The 26,463-nt window shown below is 41.7% G+C and overlaps 1 protein-coding gene across 4 annotated transcripts in view; it reads left to right on the plus strand.

The window, feature by feature from the left end:
• The window catches only part of CFAP20DC (CFAP20 domain containing), a 203,446-nt gene that overhangs the window by 70,725 nt on the left and 106,258 nt on the right, over positions 1-26,463 (plus strand). For 2 of the 4 annotated variants that reach the window (XM_044452102.1, XM_044452104.1), the window contains one exon: positions 9,657-9,797. The exons of the other annotated variants lie outside the window; for them this stretch is intronic. In XM_044452102.1, the coding sequence (XP_044308037.1) occupies positions 9,657-9,797 (141 nt within the window). The remainder of the gene's footprint in view (positions 1-9,656; positions 9,798-26,463) is intronic. 4 annotated transcript variants of the gene reach the window in all.

Raw genomic sequence — 26,463 nt, forward strand, 5'->3', positions numbered from 1 at the left:
AGTGTTTTGTTTTACACAGTTCTGCCATCTGTGCAGGCAGCCTTTTGCCATCCATTACCTAGTTGATTTGTTATGTGTCAGTGTGGGAAGAAATCTGTCGTATTGAAATGTTTATTGAATGGTGTTCACAAGGGTGACAGCTGAACAGAGGGTTCTACCTGCCAAAGGCAAAAGAGAATTGGCAATACTTTCCAGTTAGACTGACATGAACATGGATTCTTCCTGTATGTGCTACAGGGCATCAGATCATAAAGATGAATGGCAGTATCTCAGCTTTTAGGTTAAACAACAAATACCTTTAAGATTGTTAATCGTTCATTCACAATTGTGATGGGAAACAGGAGAGTCTTTCCACTTTGGGAACTCAGTGCCTAATATGTATGTTTTGTGTTGCTTTTCAAGGTTGTCAGAATTAAAATTATATTTCAAAATTCACCCCGTAAGCATGTAAGTTTCACCATGCTTACATAAAATTAGAAAAAAATATTTAAATACATTACAATGAAAACTCCACAGAATTAAAGCAAACTAATAATCCAAACTGTCTACAGTTAAAAGTAGTACAAAATAATCATCTAACAAAAACCTTCCAGACAAGTGAAGAACAACAGCATTCCTTTTCAGGGCACTTACTACATTGCCTTAAGGCACCTGAAGCAAAAGCCCTGTCCCTTGTAACAGCTGACTGCAGCTTGTAAAGTGAAAGCATGAAGAAAAGGGCCCAGTCCATAGATGAAGAACATTCTTCTGTGTTGGGAGGTGCATCTCAAACTCAACATCCTCTAAGAACTGTAAGAGGATTTATATGTTTTGTGTGAGAGGGGGAATGTACCAAAAAGAGATTCTTGCTTCCCCAGCATTTTAGAGTTCTTTGAATATGTCACCATGCATGTGGATAGAAAAGATGTAGTGTAACCATTAAAAACATGGTTTTGCAAATGCCGTTTGATTAACTTGAACTTGCATGTTGGGATAACTGGCCTCCCACAGCTCACATTTTGTTTTGTAATTTACACATAAGTAAAACTACAGCCTAGTATAAAAATCTGCCTAGGAAAAAATATTCATAAATTTCAGCCTCTTGCCTTTAACATTCTCTTTCTATAACCTAAACCATGCCCTGAGTAACAGAATTTACCATATTTACATAACATCAGTTTTCTGATCCCTCTCTTAGACGTAAACCTTAATGTGGTGAGGGGAACTAAGAATGTCAGAGAAGCCAAGATGCCAGATTGTCTCACTAGCAGGGTCACCCAGTGTAGAATGGAAAAGCTAAAGCACCAGACTAAGATGCATCCAACTATTCAGGGGCAATGGTCACATCAGCAGAAGAGAATGGCTATATCTTATAGTGATGGACACCTACTGGGCAGCCATGGTAGTTGAAGGTGGTAGTTGTGAAGGAGCTTCCACAGAAAACATCAGTGAAATTAAAGCTAATTCTGGTGAACACTACACAGAAGTAATCATTGGGAACCTACTCCTGAATATTTCCTACCTTAAAAACCCTATGATGAAACAATCTGAAATGAAACAAGAGATAGTGTTAGAAAATGTGACTCACAGGTCAGAGGGCAGTCAGTGAGCTTCTGAGAAATACAGATAGTGCTGTTACTAATGGCGCAACTAGATCAAAGCTGAAAGAAAGTCTAGTAGCTGACATGCAGAGAGACAAAAGGAAAGTCTGATGCTGCACAGCGTATAGCATTGGAATGTGGGATGTGGGAAGTATGAATCAAAGCAAAGCAAAATTGTATGGCAAGAAATGGAATAGTTAAACATCATACTACTTGGTATAAGCAAACTAAAGTGGGCTGGAATGGGATACTTTCAGACAAGCACAATATTCTGCAAATGACAAACTCAGAAGAAATAGTGTCTCTGCTACTGAGGCAAGTTATAGGACAGGAAGCAAGGGGAGATAATGCAGAATCTTTTCAAATATCAGAATTCCCAGAAAACTGATCAAAATAGCCATCATCTAAGTCTACGCTTAAATAACAGATGCTGAATAAAGAACTTTTATGCAAGCATCTAAGAAGAAACGGATAACACACCAGAACAAGACATATTGATTAACATATCATGATCTTCGTGATGGAAGAAACACTCATGGTTACTAGGGACAGGCCAGAAGCAAAAGCAAAGGTGACAGAAATAGCCTCTGAATCCTGCATGCAACTTTTCAGAGACTATCATGTAGAGACAGAAAGAACTATTATGGTGGCCACTGGAAATAAAAGAGAGCAACAAACAGTGGGAAAGAAACCTATTCTAGAAGATCCAAGGAAAATTCAAAGCTAGATTAAGAATGCTGTACAACCAGCAGAGGAATAGGTTACCTGACCAGGAAAAAAATAAAGGGAAGGTGAAAGGAATATATAGAAGAGACAGGAGAAAAGACTCATTCAAAGAGGAATTCTATGAGAGAGAACTGAATGAAGTGGGTATGCCTCAGCAGTTTATCATCCTGATATGTAACCTGTACTGTGGACAAGAAGCTACTAAGAGTTTCCTATAGGCAAAGATGTCAGATGGTGGTGTCTTTTATTTCTTTGTCTGTTCACTTTGTATGCAGAACGTGACATATAGAAAGCTGGATTAGGGTCAGTGGAAAAAGAAGTGGAAATTAGTGGAAAGACACACCAACTATTTAAGATATGCTGATGATACCATATTACTGGCAGAAAGCAGCAGTGAAATGAATCAACTAATGAAATTGGAAGAATAAAGCGCAAAACCAGGACTGCAGAATGATTACCCAAGCTTAATGTCAACAGTGAAGAAACTGAAGGCATGAAAATTTTTACATACTTTGCCTCTATCTATCAAGGGAGACTGCAACCAAGAAATGGAAATAGAGTGAAACTTGGAATAGCCACAATGTGGAATAGCCAGAATGAAGGAACTAGAAAAGATAATCAAATGTAATTCGTAGTTCACCAGAGACCAAGGCCAAGATCATCCACATTATCGTATTCCCAAATTCTATGTACGTGTTTGAAAGTTGAACACTGAAGAAAACTGGCCAGAAGAAAATGAATGCCTTTGAAACATGGTGCTAGATGAGAGCTTTGTGAATATCCTGGTCTGACATAAAGATGCAAAATTGGGTCCTAGATCGAATCAAGCCAGAACTTGTCCAGGAAACTAAAATGATGGAATTGAGGATATTGTACTTTGGGCATATAATGAGAAGGCAAGACTCACTGGAGAAGAGATTCATGCCAGGGAAAGACAAAGGCTGAAGAACAAAAGGAAGACCAGCTGAGATTCATCGATTCCATAAAGGAAGCCCCAGCCTTGAGTTTACAAGAGCTGATCAAGACTGTGAAGGACAGGACATTTTGGAGAGCATTCATTCATAGGGTTGCCATAAGTCTGAGACAATCTGTTAGCACATACCAACATGAAGTTTGGTGGGATACTTGGTTCCTTTTGCGTGAAGTGCATAGCAAGCTTCTGCCAACAAATCCAATTTGCAGCAGCATCTTCAGCATCTTCCCATTTGATGCCCACTGCCTGTAAGTCATCTTTTAATGTCTGATTCCAAGTTTTGTGCAGTCTACCCTGCCTCCACTTTCCCTCTGGTGGCCCCCATCATATGATACTATTCGGGTATCGGTGTGCTGGCAAGCAAAGAGTATGACCAGCTAGACGAATTCGACATTCTGTCACAATAGCCTGCAATTTCCTGGATCCTCTCTGCTGCAAAATTTCCTCATTGGTGGCATGGTCACACCAAGTGACACCCAGAATTCTCCATAAGCAACGCTGGTGGGACACATTGAGCTCTTCTGCTGTGCATGCTGTTATTGTCCATGTTTCACTGGCATAGATTGCTGTTGGCACAATGTTTGTCTTATAAAGATGTAACTTGGTTTTCTTATTGATTAATGGAGCTGACCAAATAGGTCATAAGCACTGGAATACTGCTGAGGCTTTACCAATTCTGTGTTTGACATCTGTATCTGCACTGCCATCTTGCGATAAGATGCTACCGAGATATGTAAACTGTTGGAAATGTTCTATTGGCTGTTGGCCAGTTGTGATCAGTGTGTTAGGAGAGTTGCTCCCAATCAACATGACTTTGGCCTTATCTGCACTAATGCATAGTCCTACTTTTCTAGCCTCAGTGTCTAAGTTGGTAGTCATGTTCTGCAAGGAGGCACCAGTTTCTGGCAACAGTGCAACATCATCAGCAAATCAAGATCTGTGAGCCTTTCATGATTCCAGGGAATTCCAGCATTTGCCCCATTCATTGCTTTCCACATAACAAAGGCTATGGTGAGGAGAAACAGAAAGGGTGATAAAATACAGCCCTGTCTAACACCAGTATCGATGTTGAAAAAGTTCATGGCTCCACTATTCATCCTTACCCACAGCTGTTATGATAGAGATTTTTGAACATGTTAATAAATTGATCTGGGAATCCATATCTTCTACAGATGTTTCACAGGGAGTCCCAGTTGTATGCTATCAAAAACCTTCCTGAAATTTATAAAGTTTATGGCAAGTTGTTTCTGGAACTTGATGCACTGCTCAATAATGTAATTTGAGGATTTGTTCAGATCATGAGCTGCCATGATGAAACCCAGTCTGTTCCTCCTGCAGAAACTGATGCCACCTGCTCCGATGTTTTGTTTTGTTTTTTGTTTTACTTTGTGATCAGAAGAAGCAACCACTCACCAGGGTGGCAATGTTTCTGTAGAGTAGCATTAGTGGAGCACTCTCCTGTGCTGTTATGCCCCCATACCAGCATTCAAGCATATCCACCCATATTCTTGCTCTTCCCTCGCTACAGATTTGTCTGCTTATTCCTGTGTACAGGGCTTGCACACTCTGAAAAGGACCAATTCCATACTGCAGACAGGTACATGGAGGGCATCAGCAATCAAGCCCTGGTATGTGCTTATAGTCACCTATATTTGAGGGCAGTGAGAGGAGCAAAGAAACAGTATCTCACTGGCTCTAGTAAATCCTCTCATTTATCCTCCCTAGCAGAGCTCCCTAAGGTTGTCCAGGGCCTACTACATGCTGGGCCCATGGAAATCTTTGAGGCATCTGAGACCCACTGTATTATATTTGCGAGGAAGTTCCAGGATGAAATATTTTGCATCTGCCAAGATTTAAGTCCCCACTGTTGGACTGAGTGAAGCACTAAGAACAGAACCTAGTCAAGTTTTATTGGACCAGTTCCAGTTAGTACAGCTCAAAGAAGTTGACAAGCAGCTTGAACAGCTCTATTCATCCACATCTGTACTGGATCCTTGCAGCTCTTGGCTAAAGCTATCAGGGAGGAAGCAGTGAGCTGGGTCTGATTAATGCCTCTTTACAGATGGAGTGGTCCTATGCCACCTGAAACAGACAGTGCTGAGACCAATCTTAAACACTTTCTGGGCCCAGACAATCTTAATAATTTTAGGCCAGAGGCAAATGACTTTTTTAGAAAGGTTCTTGAGTAGGTGGCAGTCAACCAGCTCCAAATGCTCTTGGATGAAACTAATTCTCATTACAGTTAGGATTCAGGCAAGGTATTGGCACAGAAACAGCTTTGGTTGCCCTTTATGATGATGTAGAGAGAGGAGCTCTCTCTTACCCATTACAGGCTGCTGAGATAGATTCATCTGATTCTGAGGAGGAGGTGCAAGTGTGGGAGAAGTGAACTGCTTCAGGGTTACATGATGAAGTTTCTCGGACAGGGCAGGAGAATCTACCTGCTTTGGAAGGGGCAGATTTCCAGAGTGGGAGTGGAAGCAGATGCAAGAAGTCCTTGACCCAGTCAAATGGTGGCAGGAGAAGCCAGCTGCCCACTTACAGGGTCTCGGGCATTCCTATCATCTAGCCCTCAAGCAGCAAGATCCACCTTGAGAATGGAGCCAGAAAGTTTACTGAAAGGAAGGAACAGAGGGGAAGTTTCAGCTTGGATCCATCTCTTTATATGGCCAGATGCTTCTCCCACAACTTTAATAGACAATGCTGTTCTGCAGCCAGTAGGAAGTGTTTCAATAGGAACTGCACTTCTAAGGTTTTGTTTTAATTTTGATAAACAAAAGGACAGAGGGAAGGAACCAGTTCATAACACCTATGTTGGGAGAGGGAAGGAGGAGCATAATCCTGTTGATACAGCTGGATCTCTTGGAGGCTTGCAATACCATCAACCATCCTTCTGGGGCAGCTGGCTGAGTTGGGAGTAGGAGATACTACATTGCAGTTTTCTACTCCTGCTTGGACAGCCTGCTCCACAAGGTGATGCTGAGGAATACTGCTTGATCCCTTGGACTCTATAATACAGTGCAACTCAGCAGACAGTCTTGTCCCCCCATGCTGTTTAATATCTGCATGAAATTGCTGAGTGGGGTCATCCAGAGTGTTGGTGTGTACTGCCATCAGTATGCTAATGACACAAAGCTGTATTTCTCCTTTTCAGGCTGTGAGCACACAGGTGAGGCTATGGATGTGCTAAATCAATGCCTGGCTGTGGCAATGAACTGCACAAGGGCTAACAATTGGAAACTCAGTCCAGATAATACATGCTGTTAGAAGATGGGTCTTCTGACCAGATGGAGGGTGTTGAATGTGGTATGGATGGGGTTGCACTCCCTTTGAAGGAGCAAGTTTGTAGCTTGGGGGTGCTCTTTGGGTCATCTGAGGCACTTGAGCTCCGGGTGACCTCAGTGGCATAAACTGCCTTCTACTTTGGCTGGTGGCCCAGCTATGCCCCTACTTTGCCAGCCATCTATGCTCAGGTAATCTCTAACCTAGATTACTGTAGTATGTTCTGTGTGGGGCTGTCCTTGAACACTCTTCAGAAACTGCAGTTTGTGCAAATTTCAGCAGCCAGATTAATAATGTGGACCAGAAGGCCCAAACACAGATGTCCAATTCTGGCCCATTTTCACTGGCTGCCTACATGCTTCCAAGCAGTCCTAGGTAACTTGGGTCCACACTCCTTAATGGCCCATCTCTTCCAACCACAATTTACCTTGACACTGTGATCAAGATTTGGAGCCTTCCTCTCACTGCCATCTCCAAGAGGACGTGGTTGGTGTAGTGCTTTTTCAGTGGCAGCCCCCCAATTCATGAAACAAACTCCCCACTGAGGCCTGCCTACTGTCAACGGTGCTATCTTTTTAATGCCAGATTAAGACTGTCCTCTGTGACAGGATAGTCATATTACTTAGCTGTAATATAATATGATTAATGTTTTGATAATGAGTAAATAAATATTGGAACATTATGCCAGCTGCTTAACAGATTTTGTGATTTCATTTATATTAGCTATTGTAGCTTTTTATATTTGGATTTAAAATTTGTACTTTTGAGATGCTTTTGTTGTTATCTGTATTTTGTATTACATTTTATTATATTTTATGTTGTTATAGTAAAGCACCCAGCTATTGGGCAACACAGAATTAGAATTGATAATAATAACAATTTCTATTGCCATGGATCATCACAGCCACTTATCTCTTTCTGAAACAATAGCCACCTCATCTGAAGGAGTAACTCATTTCTTCTTAGGTGTGAGTTCACCCTTGAGGCCTAGCCCAGAGCTGAATTCTGGACAAACATAAACATTTGCCTGGGAATGAAGTTATTAAGAAAGTGTCTCTCATTCCTTGAGTGCACATGGGAAATATTAATGTAAAGAGCAGTGTTGATCATTCATATGTCTATGGTCTTCATGTTAGGGTACTGCTTGACTAGAGAGCTATGCCTCTCTTTACTCTACTGACCCATTTGTGACACTTCCCAAGTATACCTGCAGAAGGGAAAGCATGAAGAAAGTGTGATTGCATGTGAACAGAAATTGGTCTCATTTGTGAAACAATGCATGCTAATTATCTCATGCTGAAGTTGGAAGTTTTCTATTCATTCTAATCAAGATTAGAGCAGTGAGGCTAAGCCTTTGGGGTGATCCATAGAAGTGGGAATCAGGTGGATAAGTAGATTTCTTTCTGCAAAGCTCTTTGGATATTTCTCTGGAGACTGAACTGTATTCTCACATTTTGTTTCAACTTTCTCATTTCTTATTAAACCAGGAAGTCGATATGCCTTCTGATATGAAATGATTGGCATCCACAGCTAGTGCACCTCCTGGCCTCTTGCTTCCTTTCTCCAGTAGGGAATTTGTTTTGTTTTTTCTAGTGCTGCAGCTGATTATGTTGAAAAGTGTCATCTGACAGAGTTTTGTTCTTTGCAATAGTTTTCTTTCCAATACCAATATCAACACTGCTCTGGGAACTGGGTTTGTCAAATAACATGCATGTGCAGGACACTAACTTTGCAGCATCAGCACAAAAGCTTCACTATATGTATTAAAAACAATACAAACTGCAGTGCAAGCAATTTTAGTTTCTTATATTAGACGAAATGAATGAAGGACAAAGGTTCTGTACTCTTTTAACTCTGATGTTGGGTTGATGCTAGCATAGAAAGGAGCTGCAGTGAGCATTCCTTGCATGGTTTAGTGACACAGAAGCAGCTCAGGATGACGTAAGAACTGAGCCAAAGCCCCCAATCTGCCCACTTGTTTGATATACACTGGTGGTTTCTCAATTTCATGAGGTTACTTAGAAATTGAATCGCATGCACAATGTGGCTGGATTAGATACTTCAGAGGAATCTTCATAATCTAAATTGTGAGACTAGCTAATTGCTAAGTATATTTTAATTGCATAACCCTTCCACACTGAAATCAAATTAATTCTTATCCCCATACATAAATTATTTTAACAGTAAGTTAACTGCAATCATTCATATGCAATTATGCTTTGTAGAAAAGATATAACAGTTGGTGATTAGTTATAGATTTATGGGGCTGGAAGGGCTGAGACCACTGTCTTATCCAACACCACCCAACCCACCGCTACTCTAAAGGAGCAGAACTTTTATTCTCAATATCCATGAGGTTGCTGGAGCAGCCAAATCCATAGTCTTTTACAGGTCAGGGTATAGCACATATCCCGTGTACTACTATGGTAGCATTTTGCACTGCTTACATAGGGCTAGTTTTCCTTTAGGCTGGAACATTGCTCCCAGCCCATCCATAATCCTCTTCAAAGCATGACCGAATGCTTTGGACGTTTGCTTGCGGGAGCATCGTTTGAGATTAGTCTTACTACTATAGAAAGTATTTATTGTCAGACAGTTTCTTAAATTGGCAAGGAAGGGTTAAGTTGGAGTATTGTGGCATTAGGACCCTTCTGGGATTTGGGAAAATTTGGCACAGTACTTACCATCTAAGATCTTCCATCCAGATAAGGTAATAACCCTAGTGCTGCTAATTCCAATTTTAGAAATAAGGAGTCCTATCCAGAAAAAAAAAGCCACTGAATTGAGAATCAAAGGTTTTTGAAATTGAACAGATGTGTAACCTTTTATTTGTTTTCTGGTTCTTGAGTCTTGAAGATTTCAAGTACCACTAGATTTTCATTTTGTAACCAGGGGCTAGAAGCTTTTAAAATATAAATGCTGAATTTCACAGTTTATATTGGGGAAAAAAACCTGTGGGGTTGTGGCAATTACCTTTTGGGCAACATTGCATCTTTGTTAGTTTCAAGTGTTTGTGTTGTTTGGTCAGGTAGTTGGTGTAGAAAAGTAAACACTTTCCCATTTTATTCAGCCTTGTACTAATCTCTTATTCACAGCTGATGGGCAAACAGATATGCTACCTCGAGCCTGTCAATTAAATTCAGATGTTCCCCAAGTCACACAGTTGCTGAATATGAACACGCTGTGCCCAGCAGAACAAAAATCTGGAACTCAGCCTTTAAGCTCACCAGAACTAGGTAGGCCGACAGATTTATTTGTCTATAAGTAGTTGCCTAAAAAATCAAAAGTGCTTTTTGGGCTCATGATATGTTTCTGTATCGCAGCATGCATATTAGTCTATTTTAACTCTGTAAAGGAATTGACTCAAGGGCCAGTTTCCATGTTCCATGTTCCCCATTCTCTCCCAATTGTGGAAGTGGATGAAAAGACTGAGAGCCATTCAGGGGGCACAGGGAGAAAAGTAGGGTATAAATCAAATCAAACGAATAAATAATAACCAGTCAGCTGCCACTTTTACATTTTATCCAACTGTAGTACTTTCCTTTTTCCAGCCATTTGCTTGCATAAGAGAAAGTAAAAGAGTGGGCTTATGGACACTAGAGGAGGTGTGGGGAGCTAAATTCTGTTGGCCCTATGCTGGAGTCGGTTTTGACCTTCTTCCACTTAGGTGAATCTGAGATTATGCACACCAACTTTGTACAATAAAACTCTGTGAGAATCAGGATGACGTTGGAAAAAGAATCTAAAAAATAGTATATCAGAAGAGTTACGGGCAAGAATATGGTCCCCTCAACCCAATAATTCTGAGTTAGTTAGGTCCAAAGAAATGGTATTAAAAACAGCACATAATTTTGCCCCACAAAATTATATAAAATTAATAACAAGTTATCTGAGATGTGTTGGAAAAACTGCAGTTTAAAGGGTTCTGCATGAAATAATTTTATTTATTTATTTATTTATTTAAAATGTTCGTATACTGTCCAACTACTACTGTCTTGGGATCATCTTACAATAAAAACAGAATAAAAATGAAGCATAGCATCCAATAATAAAACCATACATTAAAAAACCTAATCAACTTTGAAAATAATGGGTAAATAAAATGGTTTTAGCCTGGTGCAAAAAAGAATACAAAGTCAACAACAGGCAAGCCTCTCTAGGGAGTGCATTCCATAACCAGGGCACCACCACTGAGAAAATCCTTCTCTGAGTAGGCACTAATCTTAACCTTTGGGGAAGGGGCTCCTAAGAAAGTCCTCCGCCCCTCTTAAGGGGTGGAAAGGCACATAGGGAAGGAGACACTCCTTCAGATATCCAAATAAGATAATGCAATGACTAAAAAGGTAACACAACAAAAGTTAACTCCTAATGAAACTATATTACTGTTTTCATTGTTTTCTGGGGAGAATGGGGGGCTATGTTATAAAGAAATGGTGGTGATACTTTTAGGGGCTGTGAGAATTGAAATTGCTAGATCTTGGAAAAATGTCCAAAGGTTCTCATTTCAGAAATAGCTCATCAGAGCATGGTCAGTGGTACTGGAAAAGAAACAAACCAATTGAGGAGAAATAAAGATAATTTTGTAGTAACCTGGTATCTATCTATAATGCTTTTTAAAGCACTTAATGGGGAGGATGGACCTCCAAGTAATCAGCTTGATTTCTTGGGGTAATCTGGCATCAAAACAGGCTAATTAATAATTGATATACTAATTGTATTATTTATAGCCATATAAGTGTTGTGGATGTGACTGTTTTTAACACATTAAAAAAGAACTCGGAGCCTTTAAGAATCCAGTTGTTCCTGGCTAGAGAACATCACCATCACTGCCATTGTAGGTACCATTTCTTGGTCAAGCTGCAGTCGCCTTTCTCTAGCTGTTTTGCTTTATAACTCCCAGGATTCCTGACCATTGGCCATACTGGCTGGATCAATAGGATCTCAAGTCTCAAAACATCTGGACAGCACCTTGTTAGGGAAGGCTGAATTAGGGTGCATTTAACTGTTCGATTACTACAGATTTCTACTACAGATTTTTTCAATTTCTGGATACCAAAGTTTAAGCACCTCTTGATACATTTCAAGTTAAGTAAGGGGGTCATACAGTATTTCCATAAGATGCCTGGCTTTGGCTAGTGGTCTGTGAGAGAGGACACTGAGTGACTGTGCCTTTCTGTAAGCCCTTAAAATTTAAGGCTTAAATGGATTGTCCTCAATAATGTAAAAGTAAGATGCTGCTAAGATAAATTCGTGGGGCAGGTTGTCATTATCTCTGCTACTTATGCTTGAAAAAGCAAGCAATTGATGATGGGGGAAAAGAGGCAGTATAAAGAATTGCTGTTAGACGGGTTTGGAGAAGCAAAAAACCAACCCAGGATAATGCCAATTGGAATCTTTTATCTTTAGAACTGTCATTTGAATCTAGCATTTGAGAAGATATGGACACTTCTATAGCCTTTAAGCCACATAGACAATTACAAAAGCTTCCATTTAAAGAAAGAGATGCTTACAAAGGTGTTGTCTTCTTTCAAGACAAGATATGTTAATATCTTACTCCAAAAGAAGCCCATTTCTTATTAAGGTCTATAATGAGAAAAGATCTTTATTAATATGAACTGTAACAAAAAGGTGAATACTTTAATTTAGAATACTATGATACCACTTCTGTGCCTAATATAATAAAAACAAAAGGTAATAGAGTTCATTTAATTTTGGATAACCACTTAGGGGTATAATTATTTTTTATTTTTATTCCATCCTCTGTATGACAGCCTGTTCTCCTTTAATTTTACAAGACATTTAATTATATGTTTGAATAAAAATTCAAGACTACATCCAAGAATTTCTGTGTCTTTTATTTTAAAGTTCAAGGACATTATGATGCGTGACATAGAAAGTAGAAGAGGGGGCAAGGATGGGCATTGGGGCATTAGGGTGGAAGAATTAAGAACTTTTAATGACACTATTAATATTTTTATGCATGACATAAAAACTACCTTGCTGATTATTCAAATTAAACTTGTCCTTTATTAAGTGAATATGCAGTATTATGAGCCCATACAAGCATGAGAGCATGAGATAATTTCCATTTCATAAACATGCATACGATATCACAATAAAATATAATCAACCCTAGTGGTCCAGGTAGTAGCTAATTACTCAGATTAGATGTTCAGATAAATGCAAATGTTTCTTATATAAGACTACACTAACAAGTTTCTACTTGAAGGACACAGGATGAATTTAGTGAACTCTCAGGGTTACATTAGCTAAGATGCTGAGTAAGCTCTAGGACTACCTCTCACCACTTTCTTGGACATAGAAAACTGGCTTTTAATCATCTGATCCATCTCTCTGGAGACAATATGGACATACTGAATGAACCTATACCTCAGCCATCATGGGTTTCCCAACTTGATAATGTTACATTCTGACAGGAAGATCAGCCACACATTGAGGTCTTCCCACATTCCTGTGATCATTCTGATGTTCTGGTATTCCCAAGGCATGCCCACTATTGCTCTAACTTGTCCTGTATGAAATGTGTGCAGTAACCCAGCCCACAAAATCCAGGGGTCCTAGTGGAGCCTGCAGTTCCATGAAGATGCATGGCTTTCTGATTATCATGCATAATATCAACCACAGTTACACTGTGAGCATGTCCAGTGATAAAGTTGAAATCTCTTCAACCCAAGCTAATTCAGTGTTTTTTCACAGACTTTTCTATTTTCTCCTACATGAAGATTATCCCCAACTTACTTGCAACATGTTCACTGGTTCTTCCTAAAAACTGATCATGGTCTGTGCATGACAGGGTGTACTGATGAGTGCATATCACGTGCCTGACTTCCGTTTTCTTACTCTAACTGGAGTAGGCCATGTCAACTGTAGCTATATACTTGCCCCCTTGTTCAAACATAGGACCAGCCCCTATTTTTATTTACATCATATATCCATGGGATTTCTTAGCTATTATATCCAAGCAATGTAATACTGAAATAGCTTCCAATTGGACCTTGTTTTCTTTTGGGAATTTTATTTGGATTCTATACTCGTCCATCTGTCATTGATTTTAAAAGGGAGCCAAGGTTGGAATTGTTCTTGATAGAACATAATTAGATAGGAAACTTGGATTTCCATTATTTCTTTTGAGTGCTACTTCAGATGAAATCCATGTAAATTCCACTTGCCAAGAACTCTTCAGTTTATGGGGTTAGGAGAGCAGTTGGACAAGAGGTGGCATAATTTAAACATGTATTATTAAAAGTTATTTCAGAAATGAGTATGTTACAGTATTTATAGTTTAAGTCAATTCATATTTGATACTATAAGTCCATTTATATTCAATACTATATTAGACAAAGAGGCATCTGAAGAGCATGCATATCCAAGGTTTAAAATTACTCTCCTTTGCACAACTATGCAGTCTTCCATTTAGTTTGTGAATGTGCAGAAAGCTAGTATATTGCAGGCCAAATGTTGATGCTTGCCAGACAGCTTAATATGCTAAAACATAACCAGGTCCAGGAGCTAAAGGAGATGTGCCAGTCTTACATTAGGACAAGATAGCAGATCTGGATTCAAATATATTTTCTCTGAGGGCAAGATTTTCTTCAATATGTAAATAGACAAAACCCTCAAGAAGCTTAAGGCCTGGGACTCTGGTTGCTTATCTGCACCTACATGTGCATAGTTTGACTCCCTCCCCTTGATGGCTGTCAGATGTATGTGTGAAATTGTATTTGTGGCATACATATTAGTGAGAGAAAGATAAGTTGTTGTTACGTGCAATCAAGTCGTCTCTGACTTACGGTGACCCTATGGGTGAAACCCCTCCAGAATGCCCTGCCCCTGACAGCTTTGTTCTGCTCTTCCAAGTTTGAGGCTGTGGCTTCCTTTATAAAGTCAATCCATCTCATATTTGGTCTTCCCTTTTGTCTTCTGCCTGTGACTTTCCCTGACATGATGGTCTTCTCCAGTGAGTCTTGCTTTCTCATGATGTGTCTGAAGTATAACAGCCTTAATTTATAATTTATATGCCTTTCAAGATACCAATTTCTCCAAAGCAACTTACAAGTAACAAAATATATTAAAGCCACAATAAATAACATTAAGCTGTAAGAAGTCATGAGGGTCCTTTCCACAGTGCCACTAGTGGTAGATGGCCCTGTGGCCACCCTTCCTTTAGTCCTGCCTACCTTCATGGTTATAGCTAAAAGTGGAACAAATCTGCGCACAAGACCTTTTCCTGCCTTTCAATCAGCCACAAATCATGTGAGGAAACATCTGGCAAGTTGGGCTGCTCCTCCACATACACTTCAGCCTCCCTCAAAAGAGATTTTCTATTCTCCCTCTTCATGCATTTGCTAGACTGAAAGTTCCTAATTCATCGTGTACAACTAATTTCCCCAAATTGCAAATATAATTATATGCTGTTGAAGAGCAATTCAGTGTTTTCAATGCTTTCAACAAAATTAATAAAACCAGCATGTATCCAGTTAATCATTATGTGTGTAATTTGACTAAAATTTTACGCTGTTAATTCCTTCAATTCCCAGTCCAGATTAAGTGCTGACTGTTAGTCAATGTAGGGCTGTAGGAAGTTTTTTTTCCCCATTAATGGGACCGTGGTTTAATTGAACACAAAATCAAGTCTGGTTGCTTAAATTGAGCAGTTCAACTTGCTAATGACAAGATGTAGTGGTCCACTAAGCACAAATCAAAACTGGTAATTTACTTAAAAATTAGCATTTTCTTTGCCTGAGTGCTTTTGTTTCCACAGCAGCAGTGCTCTTAGGCTTTGGCTGTTCTTTGCTTTTAAGTATAGGCAGGTGCATTTGTGTGTAAATTGCATTGTCTCACTGTGAAACACATTATTCTGTTGTGTTGATTTAATCAGCGAATGTACACCTCAGTCCAGTCCTGTATTAATATCCATAGTGTGAACCATCTTTTGATGACATGCCTCTTTTGTAAAATGAATGCAGTCGAGACCAGCTTCAGACTAAATGCTATATCCATGTTTGCCCAGTTCATACATTATATCATTCTGCTTGTTCCTATGTGTGCATACTGAGGGATTTCAGGAACTGCTTAATATACAAAATGATGCTGCATATTGTTTGCAAACCACCCAGAGAGCTTTAGCCATGAATAATAATAATAATAATAATAATAATAATAATAATAATAGCAGCAATAATAATAGAATCAGCATGATACGCTTGCCTGAAGAGCAGCCAAAAAATAAATACTGTTGACAGTGCTTTGTAAAGTGAATCTTCTACATCAAGAAAGAAAGAAAGAAAGAAAGAAAGAAAGAAAGAAAGAAAGAAAGGTTTTTCTGCTTAAATGCTACTTGTCCACCCCAGCCAAATATAATACAAATAGGATATGTTTCTTTGTTTCTTTGTCACTTCTTTGACTGCCTGAAGATGATATGTATTTTGCAACTCTCCAGTGTACTCTTGTGTAGTGAGTATTTTACCTCAAAGAGTTTTGTGTAGGTTTGCAAGCTTTTTTGTTTGTTTTCAAGTACCTATATTCTCCTTTTCCTTTTTGTCCCTTATATATTTCTTTAATTAAATACGCTTCAAATTGGGCCTGAAGTTTCAATGTGACTGTCTGAAGACTATAAGAAAGGCTTCTTTCCCGAGCTGTCTATCCACCTGGCTCCCATACCTATTCATGTCTACAGAGAAGTAAGAGGAAAGTAGTCCACAGTGCCTGGAGGCCGCAACGGGTTGCTGACTTATCCCAGAGAAGAAGCTAGTTTGCAGCTCTGGAATCCCCATCACCCTAAGAGGAAAAGGAGGCAACATCCTACCAATCAGAAAGATGTTGATACAATTTGCATCCTTCCCCATCAACAGGCAGTTGAGACATGACAAATGGTTATAGGCACTATGCAGGGTAATGTCCCATTGTGCTTCAGATGGTCATGGAAGGGCCTCTGAGGAGGATTTTAAACAAGCATGTACAGAGATACAGTGAAAGAAAGGGGTCCTCTTCCTTAGTTTAAACTTAAAAGTTGAGTTCATTTTTTAAGCTGCACTTCTATGATAAAGTGTGCCCAAAATAGATGACGATAAAAATTAATTTATTGAAACATTGGTGTGGTGAGATGCAGTCTCTTACAAAATGTATTGATAAGTTCAAATAAGGCAAAAACAATTTAATAAATGTAGAATAAATTCTATATTACAATGAAATGACAAAAGGTAAAAAAGAAGAAGGGGACAACAGAGAATGAGGTGGCTAGATGGAGTCACTGAAGCAGTTGGTGTGAGCTTGAGTGGACTCCAGGGAATGGTGGAGGACAGGAAGGCCTGGAGGAATGTTGTCCGTGGGGTCGTGATGGGTCGGACACGACTTCGTGACTAACAACAACAACAAGGTAAAATTAGCAGACAAAACATTCCACATGCTCCAGTGAGCTACAGAAACCTAGTTTAAAAGAGGTGGGAATTTCTCAGCAAAATAGATGTTTCTCATCTAGTTCCTTCATCTCTCCTCCAAAGCAGGCTGTCAACAGTGAACTAAGGAGTACCAATGATGGCCAATCAGCATTTTTGACTGCTAGTGCTGGCATTTGTTCTATTGAATATATAGCCTGGTGTTAACATAATTTCTTGAAAATCTACATAAAATGATGTTGAAATTAAAACTTCTTTGCTTCAAGAATAGACTTTAACTTAATGCAGTGCTTTGAAAAATGGAGCAAATCTACTTGAACCAGTTCAGATTGACTCAAACCCAAATCTAGAATAAAAGCTGAGGCTTCGTGCCTCTGATGGACTGCAGTGTGATGTCAAAGTATGGCTATAACCTCCTTCTTCTTTCTCCTGAAAAAATGTTCATCCACGTCTGTCTGTCATAGTTGGATTAAATTTCTCAACACTGTAACCTGTTAGGAGTAGATTATGCCTACCAGATTTCAGAAAATAGGCATATGGTGTTTGTGCTACACACTTTTATATATTTAAGTGTTTTAAAAAGAGAAGCACCAGTTACTTTTTATGGCAGAAATTTTCATGGCTTTCATGAATGAAATTGGCAGGGATAGTTATCTACTAAGTTTCAAATGAACCTGCTGGCATTTTTGCACAAAAGTAGCCTTGTGAGAGTTCCAAAAATGATCTCTTTATCCCATTATATTGGAATATTACGTTGGCACTATTTGGAAATAGCAGATCACATACCACTGACCTTAAAAAGAGGCCTGCATAGTGTCAAAAGTGGCCTGTGTAGAAAAGAATACTTAAATTTGATAGAGGGCAAAATATTATTTTTCCCTTCCCTCTCCGTTGGGGGAAGTTTGTAGGTAGTGGGGATTTATATGAAAATAGAATTTATCGGAGAAGTGCCTCCAAGCCATATAGCTTCAAAAGGAGAGGTGCAGTGGCAGCAGAATTAAGATGATAGAAAACTTTTTTTTCATACATAGTTAAGCCTATTAGCATTGAAAGAAGGGCCACATCATGGTCCCATCTTTATCTCTCCCAAAGCACAGTTATTGAAGAGCACCTGGTAAAACATATCATCTGATTAGAAGGTGGACCTGCTAATCACTATGCCCTGCCCAACAGCATTTAGAGAAACAAATGCTATCTGTCTTTCCAAGCTGGATTACAAATGAAGTTTTGCGCAGAGGTAAGCCTCCTTTGGTTCAGGAAATACCAGAAACAGTTGAAAAGGGCCCCAGTTTGGCTTGGGCTTCAACCAAATCTGAAAGTTTTTGTTTTGCTTTATTATTTTAAAATATTGATAGTAATAATATATCCTTTTCAGGTGTATAACATGATAAAACAGTTGCATTTAGTAAAGGGAAGCTTGGTACGGCAAACACATTTATATGACTTCCTTAAAACATTACAGTGAAAGGAGAAACTGTAATTAAATAGCTGACTCTTCTCGTTATTTTAAACCAAAGAGGGATGCCTTTATTTTTAAAAAGGCAATTAGATGCTGCACCCCCAGGTTTTACCATCCAAAAACTATAAAGGTATATAGCCCTTGGTAAAGTAGTAAAATAATTAGTGGGTACATCCCTGACCTATGCCAAGTTCATTTTTTAACTAAAGAAAATGCCTTGAGCTTCAGAGTTTAGTGTAATCTGTATTTTTAACTTTGCACTATGAATAGGAGATGAGTTCTTATGCCATTCCCCTCCTTTCAAAGTCCCCAAACTAGGACTTCCTAGAAGTACGTGCTTTGATAAGTTTAAAGTTTGATTTAATTAGAAATTTTATCTTTTATCCTTCAAACTTTATTTTTATGTTGTTGTTCTAGTACTAATCAAAAGCCTAAATTACTTTTTAGTCTCCTTTTAACTATACCTAGTTGTTCAGTGTAACATATGACTTGTACGTGTTGATGTCGCCAATTAATTGCAGTCAATTAAAGTGATCATGAATTGGAAATGTTCGTGTTAATCTGTTTCCCTAATTGGTATGGAGCAGAGAACATCATAAAGCAGGCAGAATACTAAAGACATTGATGCTAAACTGAAGCAGGTCACCCAGCCTGAGGGATCTACGCCTTCTTAGAATTTTTGAATCTCCCAGTTTTGTAGATGCGAGACCCATCAAAGTCTAGAATATTATTCATTTTAGAAAAGTGAATAGTGACTAGATGTAGAAAAGTTCTGAAATGAATGTGCTGTATAATCACAACTGGAACTTTTCCCAGCCTATTTCCATTACTGGGCAGCAAATTGGAAGCTAAAGAGGAAGGCCTGATGTTTGCAAATACTCCTTGGACCTAGCAATGCATATGCTCCTCTGACTCTCAACATGGCATCTTCCTTATTACCCAAGTATGGGAGGGCATTGTTGAGGGCTTCAGTTTTGTATTTGGTTTCACTTTTAAAATGATAAAAAGTGGAATGGCTAACGTAATGGCTAACTTGGATTTCTGGTGAGAAATTTTGAGGGTAACAGTAAAGAAGCCTATGACATATAATGTAAGAATGTTGAAATCAGGAAAACCTGAGCTTGTTAAGGTTCTCAGCGCTTTATGTTAAAGTTCAGTTTGACTCATGTCCATACCAAATTGCACATTCTTTTTTTTTCTTTTTGTATAAAAAAGGCAAGGTACATAGGCACATACTTTTAATAATAAATAAATAACTTGTGTGTGCATTCAAATGTGCTTAAATGTTTTCCAATTATTTTAAAGAGCCAGTTTCATATGGTGGTTAGAGTGTTTAACTGAAGCCTGGGATATTTGGGTTCTAGTCCCCACTTGGCCATGAAGCTGTCAGGATGACTTTGGGTTGGTCACAGACCCTAAGCCCAACCTATTTCACAGGATTGTTGTACAGATAAAATTTATTTATTTATTTATTTAAAACATTTCTATGCCGCCCCATTCGCCGAAGCCTCGGGGCGGCTCACAACATAAATTAAAATATAATACATTAAAAATACAAAACAAATTAACAATATAAAATAAGTCGCCCTGGCCAGATAAAATAAGCAAATAATATTAACAATTAAAATGACGTTTAAATAAAAAGGCCTTAAACAAATGAGAAAGCCCTCCTCCCAGTACCTACCCTCCTAATTTCTTTCATGGAGGGTTTCTGGAGAACGGCCTCTCCCGCAGATCTCAAGGGGCAGGCGGGCGTATATGGATGTAAGCGCTCCTTCAAGTAACCAGGACCCAAGCCGTTTAGGGCTTTACAGGTCATCACCAACACCTTGAATTGGTCCCGGACTTCAATGGGAAGCCAGTGAAGCTGACGGAGGACCGGAGTCATGTGAACATAATGCCCAGTCCCCGTCAGCAGCCTGGCAGCTCTATTTTGAACCAATTGAAGTATCCGGACCGTCTTCAAGGGTAGCCCCACGTACAGCGCGTTACAGAAGTCAAGGCAGGAAGTCACCAGCGCATGTGTGACTGTCACCAGGCAGTCGTACTCCAGGTAGGGGCACAGCCGAAGCTGAAGGAAAGCGCTCCTCGCCACTGCTGTCACCTGAGCTTCCAATGAAAGCTCTGGGTCGAGGAGCACTCCCAGGCTGCAGACCTTGTCCCTAAGAGGGAGTGCAACCCCATTCAGCACTAAGTTCAATTCACCCTCTCCGAAGCCCGATCCGCCAACTAACAGGACCTCTGTCTTGTCTGGATTGAGCTTCACTTTATTGGCCCTCATCCAGCCCATTACCTTGGCCAGGCACTGGTTCAGTACAGCCACTGCCTCACCTGGATTGGTGGAAAACGAGAGGTAGAGCTGGGTATCATCAGCGTACTGATGATTCTACAGCCCACACCTCCTGATGACCTCTCCCAGCGGTTTCATGTAGATGTTAAACAGCAAAGGGGACAAAATGGACTCCTGCGGTACTCCATGGCATAGCTGCCATGGTGCAGAGCCATAGTCTCCTAGCACCACCTTCTGGAATCGGCCATTCAGATAGGAGTGGAACCACTGCAAAGCAGTGCCTCCAACCCCCAATCCCGCTAGCCTATCCAGAAGGATACCATGGTTGATTGTATCAAAAGCCGCTGAGAGGTCCAGGAGAACCAACAGGGACGCACTCCCCCTGTCCTTCTCCCTGCACAGGTCATCGTACAGGGCGACCAAGGCAGATTCAGTACCGTACCCGGGTTTGAAGCCGGACTGAAATGGGTCCAGATAATCAATTTCATCCAAGAGAGCTTGGAGTTGTCCCGCCACCACCCGCTCCAACACCTTGCCCAGAAATGGGATGTTGGCCACTGGTCTATAATTAGTGGCCATCTCTGGATCCAGTGACGCTTTCTTCAGGACCGGTCGGACTACTGCCTCCTTTAAAGGAGCAGGCACCCAACCCTCCCTCAGAGAAGTGTTAACCACTTCCAAGATCCAGATCCCAATCCCGTGCTTGGAATTATTTATTAACCAAGATGGGCAAAGGTCCAATAGGCAAGTGGTGGAACGTACTCGTCCAAGCACCTTGTCCACATCATCAGGCCGCAATAACTGAAATTCATCCATTAATTTTGGACCAGACGGCAGCATTGGTGTCTCCCCAGAAACCTCTGATTCACTAGTGGAGTCTAGCTCGTGACGAATCTGACCGATTTTCTCCCTGATATGCATTGCAAAGTCGTCACAGCGGGCCTTTGAGGGTGGAACCAGATCTTTCTTAGGACCTGGACGAACCAGGCCTTGCACCACTCGAAAAAGCTCCACCGGACGGCATTTTGAGGAGGCAACGGAAACGGAAAAGAAACTCTTTTTCGCCGCCCTCACCACCACAGCATAGGCCTGATAATGGGCTCTCAAGTGTGTTCGGTCAGATTCATCCCGTTATCTCCTCCACCTACTCTCTAGCCGTCTCGCAACCTGCTTCATCGCCCGCAATTCAGGTGTATACCAAGGGGAAGAGTGGGTTCTGCCCAGTGGGAGAGGACGCTTAGGAGCGATCGTGTCCACAGCCCTGGTCATCTCCCCGTTCCACAGTTCGACCAGAGCCTCGACAGGAGCACCAGTCTTGTCAGCCGGAAACTCCCCCAGGGCCTTCAGGAATCCATCCGGATCCATCCAGCTCTGGGGGCGGACCCACATGATCGGGTCCGCACCCTTACAGAGGGAGAGGCTGCTCTCGAGCACAAACCTCACCAGGAAGTGATCTGACCATGACAGGGGAGTCAAACATAAATTCCTCACCCTCAGACCACCCTCTTCCTGCCCCGTCAAGAAAACCAGGTCCAGAGTGTGTCCACGTTCATGGGTCGGGCCGGTGACATGTTGAGACAGCCCCATGGCCGTCATGGAGGCCATGAAGTCCTGAGCCGCCCCGGTCAGACCAGTCTCGGCATGAAGAGTGAAGTCTCCCAGGACCAACATCCTGGGGGTCCTCAACACCAGGTCCGAGACGATCTCTGTCAGCTCAGTCAGGGAGACTGTTGGGCAGAAGGGTGCACGATACACCAACAGAATCCCCAATCTGTCTCAGTCGCCCAACACCAAGTACAGGCACTCCAGCCCTGGTCTCGAAGGGACCGGAAGTCCCGTGAGAGAGATGGAGGCTTGGTAAACCAAAGCGACCCCCCTCCCCTCTGGGCGTGGACAGTGCTGAACCAGATACCCAGGCGGGCACATTTGAGAGAGGGCAACATCCCCCCCTCTCCCGCCCAGGTTTCCATTATGCAAGCCAGGTCGGCCCCCTCATCCACAATCAAGTCATGGATGAGGGAAGATTTATTGTTGACCGACCTGGCATTGAGCAGCAGCACTGTCAGGCCCAAGGGGCGGTTGACAAGACTACCTGGCACCCTCTGGCTGGGGGCAAACCGGAAGGAGGGGCAGGTGTCAACCATCTGTCCCTCCTTCTTCTACGCAGACACGTTAAGCCCCCACCGCTGTTACATCCATTGCCCATGACCACCCCAATGGCGGCGCCCCCACGCTCCCCAGGAAACACAAACATCGACATGGCCAGGGACGACTCCATAAAAACAAATTAAAACAAATTAAAATACAATAAAATTATAAAAACAATAAAAAAACTCCCCCTTCCCTCGGCGATGTGCCCCAGTCTGGCAGCGGTGGCAGCGGCAGTGACTGCGCAGCGCAGCCCAGCAGGTAAACTGAGCCGCAGAATGCGGCCGATGTCCATAGGGGGAGGGAGCTCCAAGCCCGCCCAGCCCCAGGCCGGGCCCGGCGGGTTAAACTGGTGCCCGCCCGCGCAGCCCGCCCCAAATCGGCATCACTCTCACCGGCACCGGCGAGGGGGAGCAGGGAGGGGCGCGGAAACCTGTCAGGCGGGATGATGGTGGCATCCTCCTCCGCACCATCGGCGGTGGGCCTAGCATGGCCCTGGCGTCCTCCGTGCCCAGGGTGGTCCAGCGATGCCCTCAGGAGTGGCGTCAGCTGGCCCCCGGCTCGGCGGTACGCCCCAGTCCGGCGGCAGCAGCAATAACAGCGACAGTGCAGTGCAGCATGGCAGGTGGACCAATTAAAACATGGCCCCTGGCCAGCCCAGCCCCCGCTCGGCTCCCAAACGGCGGCGACCGCCCTTTGGCCGTCGCCCTTCGGCCGCTGGCCCCGGCCAGCTGCCAGCGCTTTATGGGTCGCAGGGCCCTCCCTGAGCTCTGCCCTGTCCCGGCACACCTCTCACCCGCGCAAGGGAGGCAGGCCGGAGCCGGGTCCTGGGTCCTGGGCTGGTGGTCCTGGCCTCTGGAGGGCGGCGCGGCAGCCGGAGGCCACGGGGGCGTCGCTGCAAAGCGGCGACGCGATGGTCCGGGCAGCGTGGAAGGAGGTGGGCCCCGTCCGGCGCGCTGGTTCTCCCGGGCTGCCGCCAGCACTTTATGGGTCGCAGGGCCCTCTCCGAGCTCCGCCCTTTCCCGAGGGAGCTTCCAAGGGAGCTAAGTAACCTGGCTTGGGTCCTCACAAGAGGAAAAGGCAGGATATGAATGTAATACAATGTGGTAATGAGAATGGTGAAGAGAATAATGTGTGTTTATTAGACATATATGTCTAATGTACAGTTTACCCCTTCATGAACAGCTTCACAAACTTGGAGATGTATGAGCTCTGACTGCAAATTAGGTTCAGTTTTGGGTAAATTCTGCTCATATACAAAGTGAAACTTTTTAATACATTCCCAATGTATAATTTTAAAGGCTTTAGAGCATTAGAATCAATAAAGCTTCATTACTGAATTCTTGGTCTTTTTTTGGTACATAGTCACTTATTAAATAAACAGCTTTTAAAAGGAAGGTAAGTAGAGATTAGTTAATAAATTAGTTTCAAAGTTCAATATCCATTGCTATTTATTTTAATGGCCAGTATTTTACAGTATACTCAGTACTGCAGTTGGTACATATTCAGGAAATTATCAAATACGTAATCTCTTTTTACAATTAAATACATAACTGTTATTTTCTACCTGTTATGTAAAAATTGCTAAGAACCAAACATTCTCAGTTCAAACATCTACTCACTTTAATTTTGTTCTAAACCTCTGGGAGCCATGCTTCTACAGAATGCTCTTCAAAGCTGTCATTTTCTCTTTGATATGAGAGAGAACAGTTTTTATAATGGTTTGAATGTCCTTTTGTATAACTGTACCAGATTTACCCTAGTTTTCCATTGTAAATGCTTCTTTCAGCCTGATGGAACATTTTGCAATTAACCTCTTTCTACTGACTTTTTAAAAGATACAATGGACTGGATCCCAAATTGCAGTGCAGTCATGTAATCCTTGGGATTGTGTCACAGGAGCCATAGGATATATTGGATCTCTGCCTTGAAGGGTGGAGAGAGAGTCTTGGGTACATCCATCCAGCTCACTAGCAACCTTGAACCCCTTAATTCTCTGGCATCAGAGAGCGAGAAGTATCAGGGAGGTCCAAGAGTGAATCCACAGCGCTCCTGGTCCTCAGCCACACCCCTGAGCATCCAGTAATTTATAGCAGCCCTGGGTGGGCACATGCGCCGAGGGGAGGCGAGGCGCAGACAGGGGCGGGCACACACAGCAAGGCGGCTGCACAAGGCAGCGGCCTGCGCACTTGGAAATCATTTTCTCCAAGTGAGCAAACTGTGCGCAGGGCAAGGTGGGTGGTGGTGGGCGCAGGCGCGGCGGGTCCAGATGGGCATGGCGGACCGGATAAATGGGCATGGCAGGCCGTATCCAGCCCCCGGGCCATAGTTTGAGGACCCATGGCCTAAACCATCTGATCTATTATCCAGGCCTTATCATTGTTTGGCTATTGGTATATGGAGAGAACCCTGCACCATAGAAAGGTAGCACTTCTCATTAGAATATGACAAGTATATCTTAACCGAACCTTAACTGAGACTAATCAAAATGTAAAATAAGGAATGCTATTTGGACATTAATGCAATTAAGCTGAAACTTTAATAAATGTAGAAACAGAGGAATGTGTGTCCAATTGTGAAATTAGAACCGTGATAGTCAGTTGTCAAATTCCTTTGCAGTTGCAGAGTTTAGAGTCTCTGTTCCAGTACCAAACAATAAGGTGGTATATAAATTTAATAAATAAAATATTACCAGCTGCACTCTAAAATGGTGAATAAGAAAGGGCCATTTTATAATAAATAGTTCTTACTGAGCTTCTTACTTCTCTATCAAATATATGACAATCTGTAATATTTTTATTTGGAACAGATTTTAGAGTGTGCTTTCCTCAGGTTGCACAAAACAACAGCTGGGTTTGCACGATCGCTAGGTGGCCATAGTGGCTTCTTTTCTCCACCCCTTATATGTCTGTCATGTGCAGTGCATGTCTATTTACCCTCTTAGCATACAGGCTGCTGTGTCATCCAAACGTAGCAAGGTATACAATGCAACTGATTTCAAAACCACTCCAATACTCTGGCTTCTTGTTGGGTTCTGAGGTAGTTTAAAAGCCACCCCTTCCTGCTAACTTCATTTGCTTTAGATAGCATGGCAAGCCCAGCAATGTTAATTAGGCAAATCAGGCAGTGGACAGCTGATATGCCCAGGTTGAAGAAAAGAGGCTATGATGGTTCAAACGTAGGCAATGAGAAACCTCAAGGGAAAAACATAATTTGATTCAAATAAAAGTCATACCATCAATTCTACATTAATTAAAAGTAATTCTGCCTTGGCTTGGAGGATTTTAATTTGTGATATACAATATTATATAAGCTAGCTAATTAGAAATGGATAACCAGAATACAGACTCTCAGCCCAGCCTAACCCATAGGATTATTGTTGTGGGGATAAGACTGAGAGCAGGAGAAGGAGAATGATGTAAGCCGCTTGGATATAAATATAATAAATAAAATACTGGATAACATTCTACGTACCATGATCTGGGATGCTGCTGTTGACAACCAGGTTGTTTGTTTTTAGTGACTAAAAACCTGTGTTGCTAGATTTATAATACAGTCCAATATACATTGGTTCAGAAGTAACTCTCAGA

This window comes from Varanus komodoensis, unplaced genomic scaffold (genome assembly GCF_004798865.1).
Source record: "Varanus komodoensis strain SLA01 unplaced genomic scaffold, ASM479886v1 scaffold6_4, whole genome shotgun sequence".
Taxonomy (NCBI): Eukaryota; Metazoa; Chordata; class Lepidosauria; order Squamata; family Varanidae; genus Varanus; species Varanus komodoensis.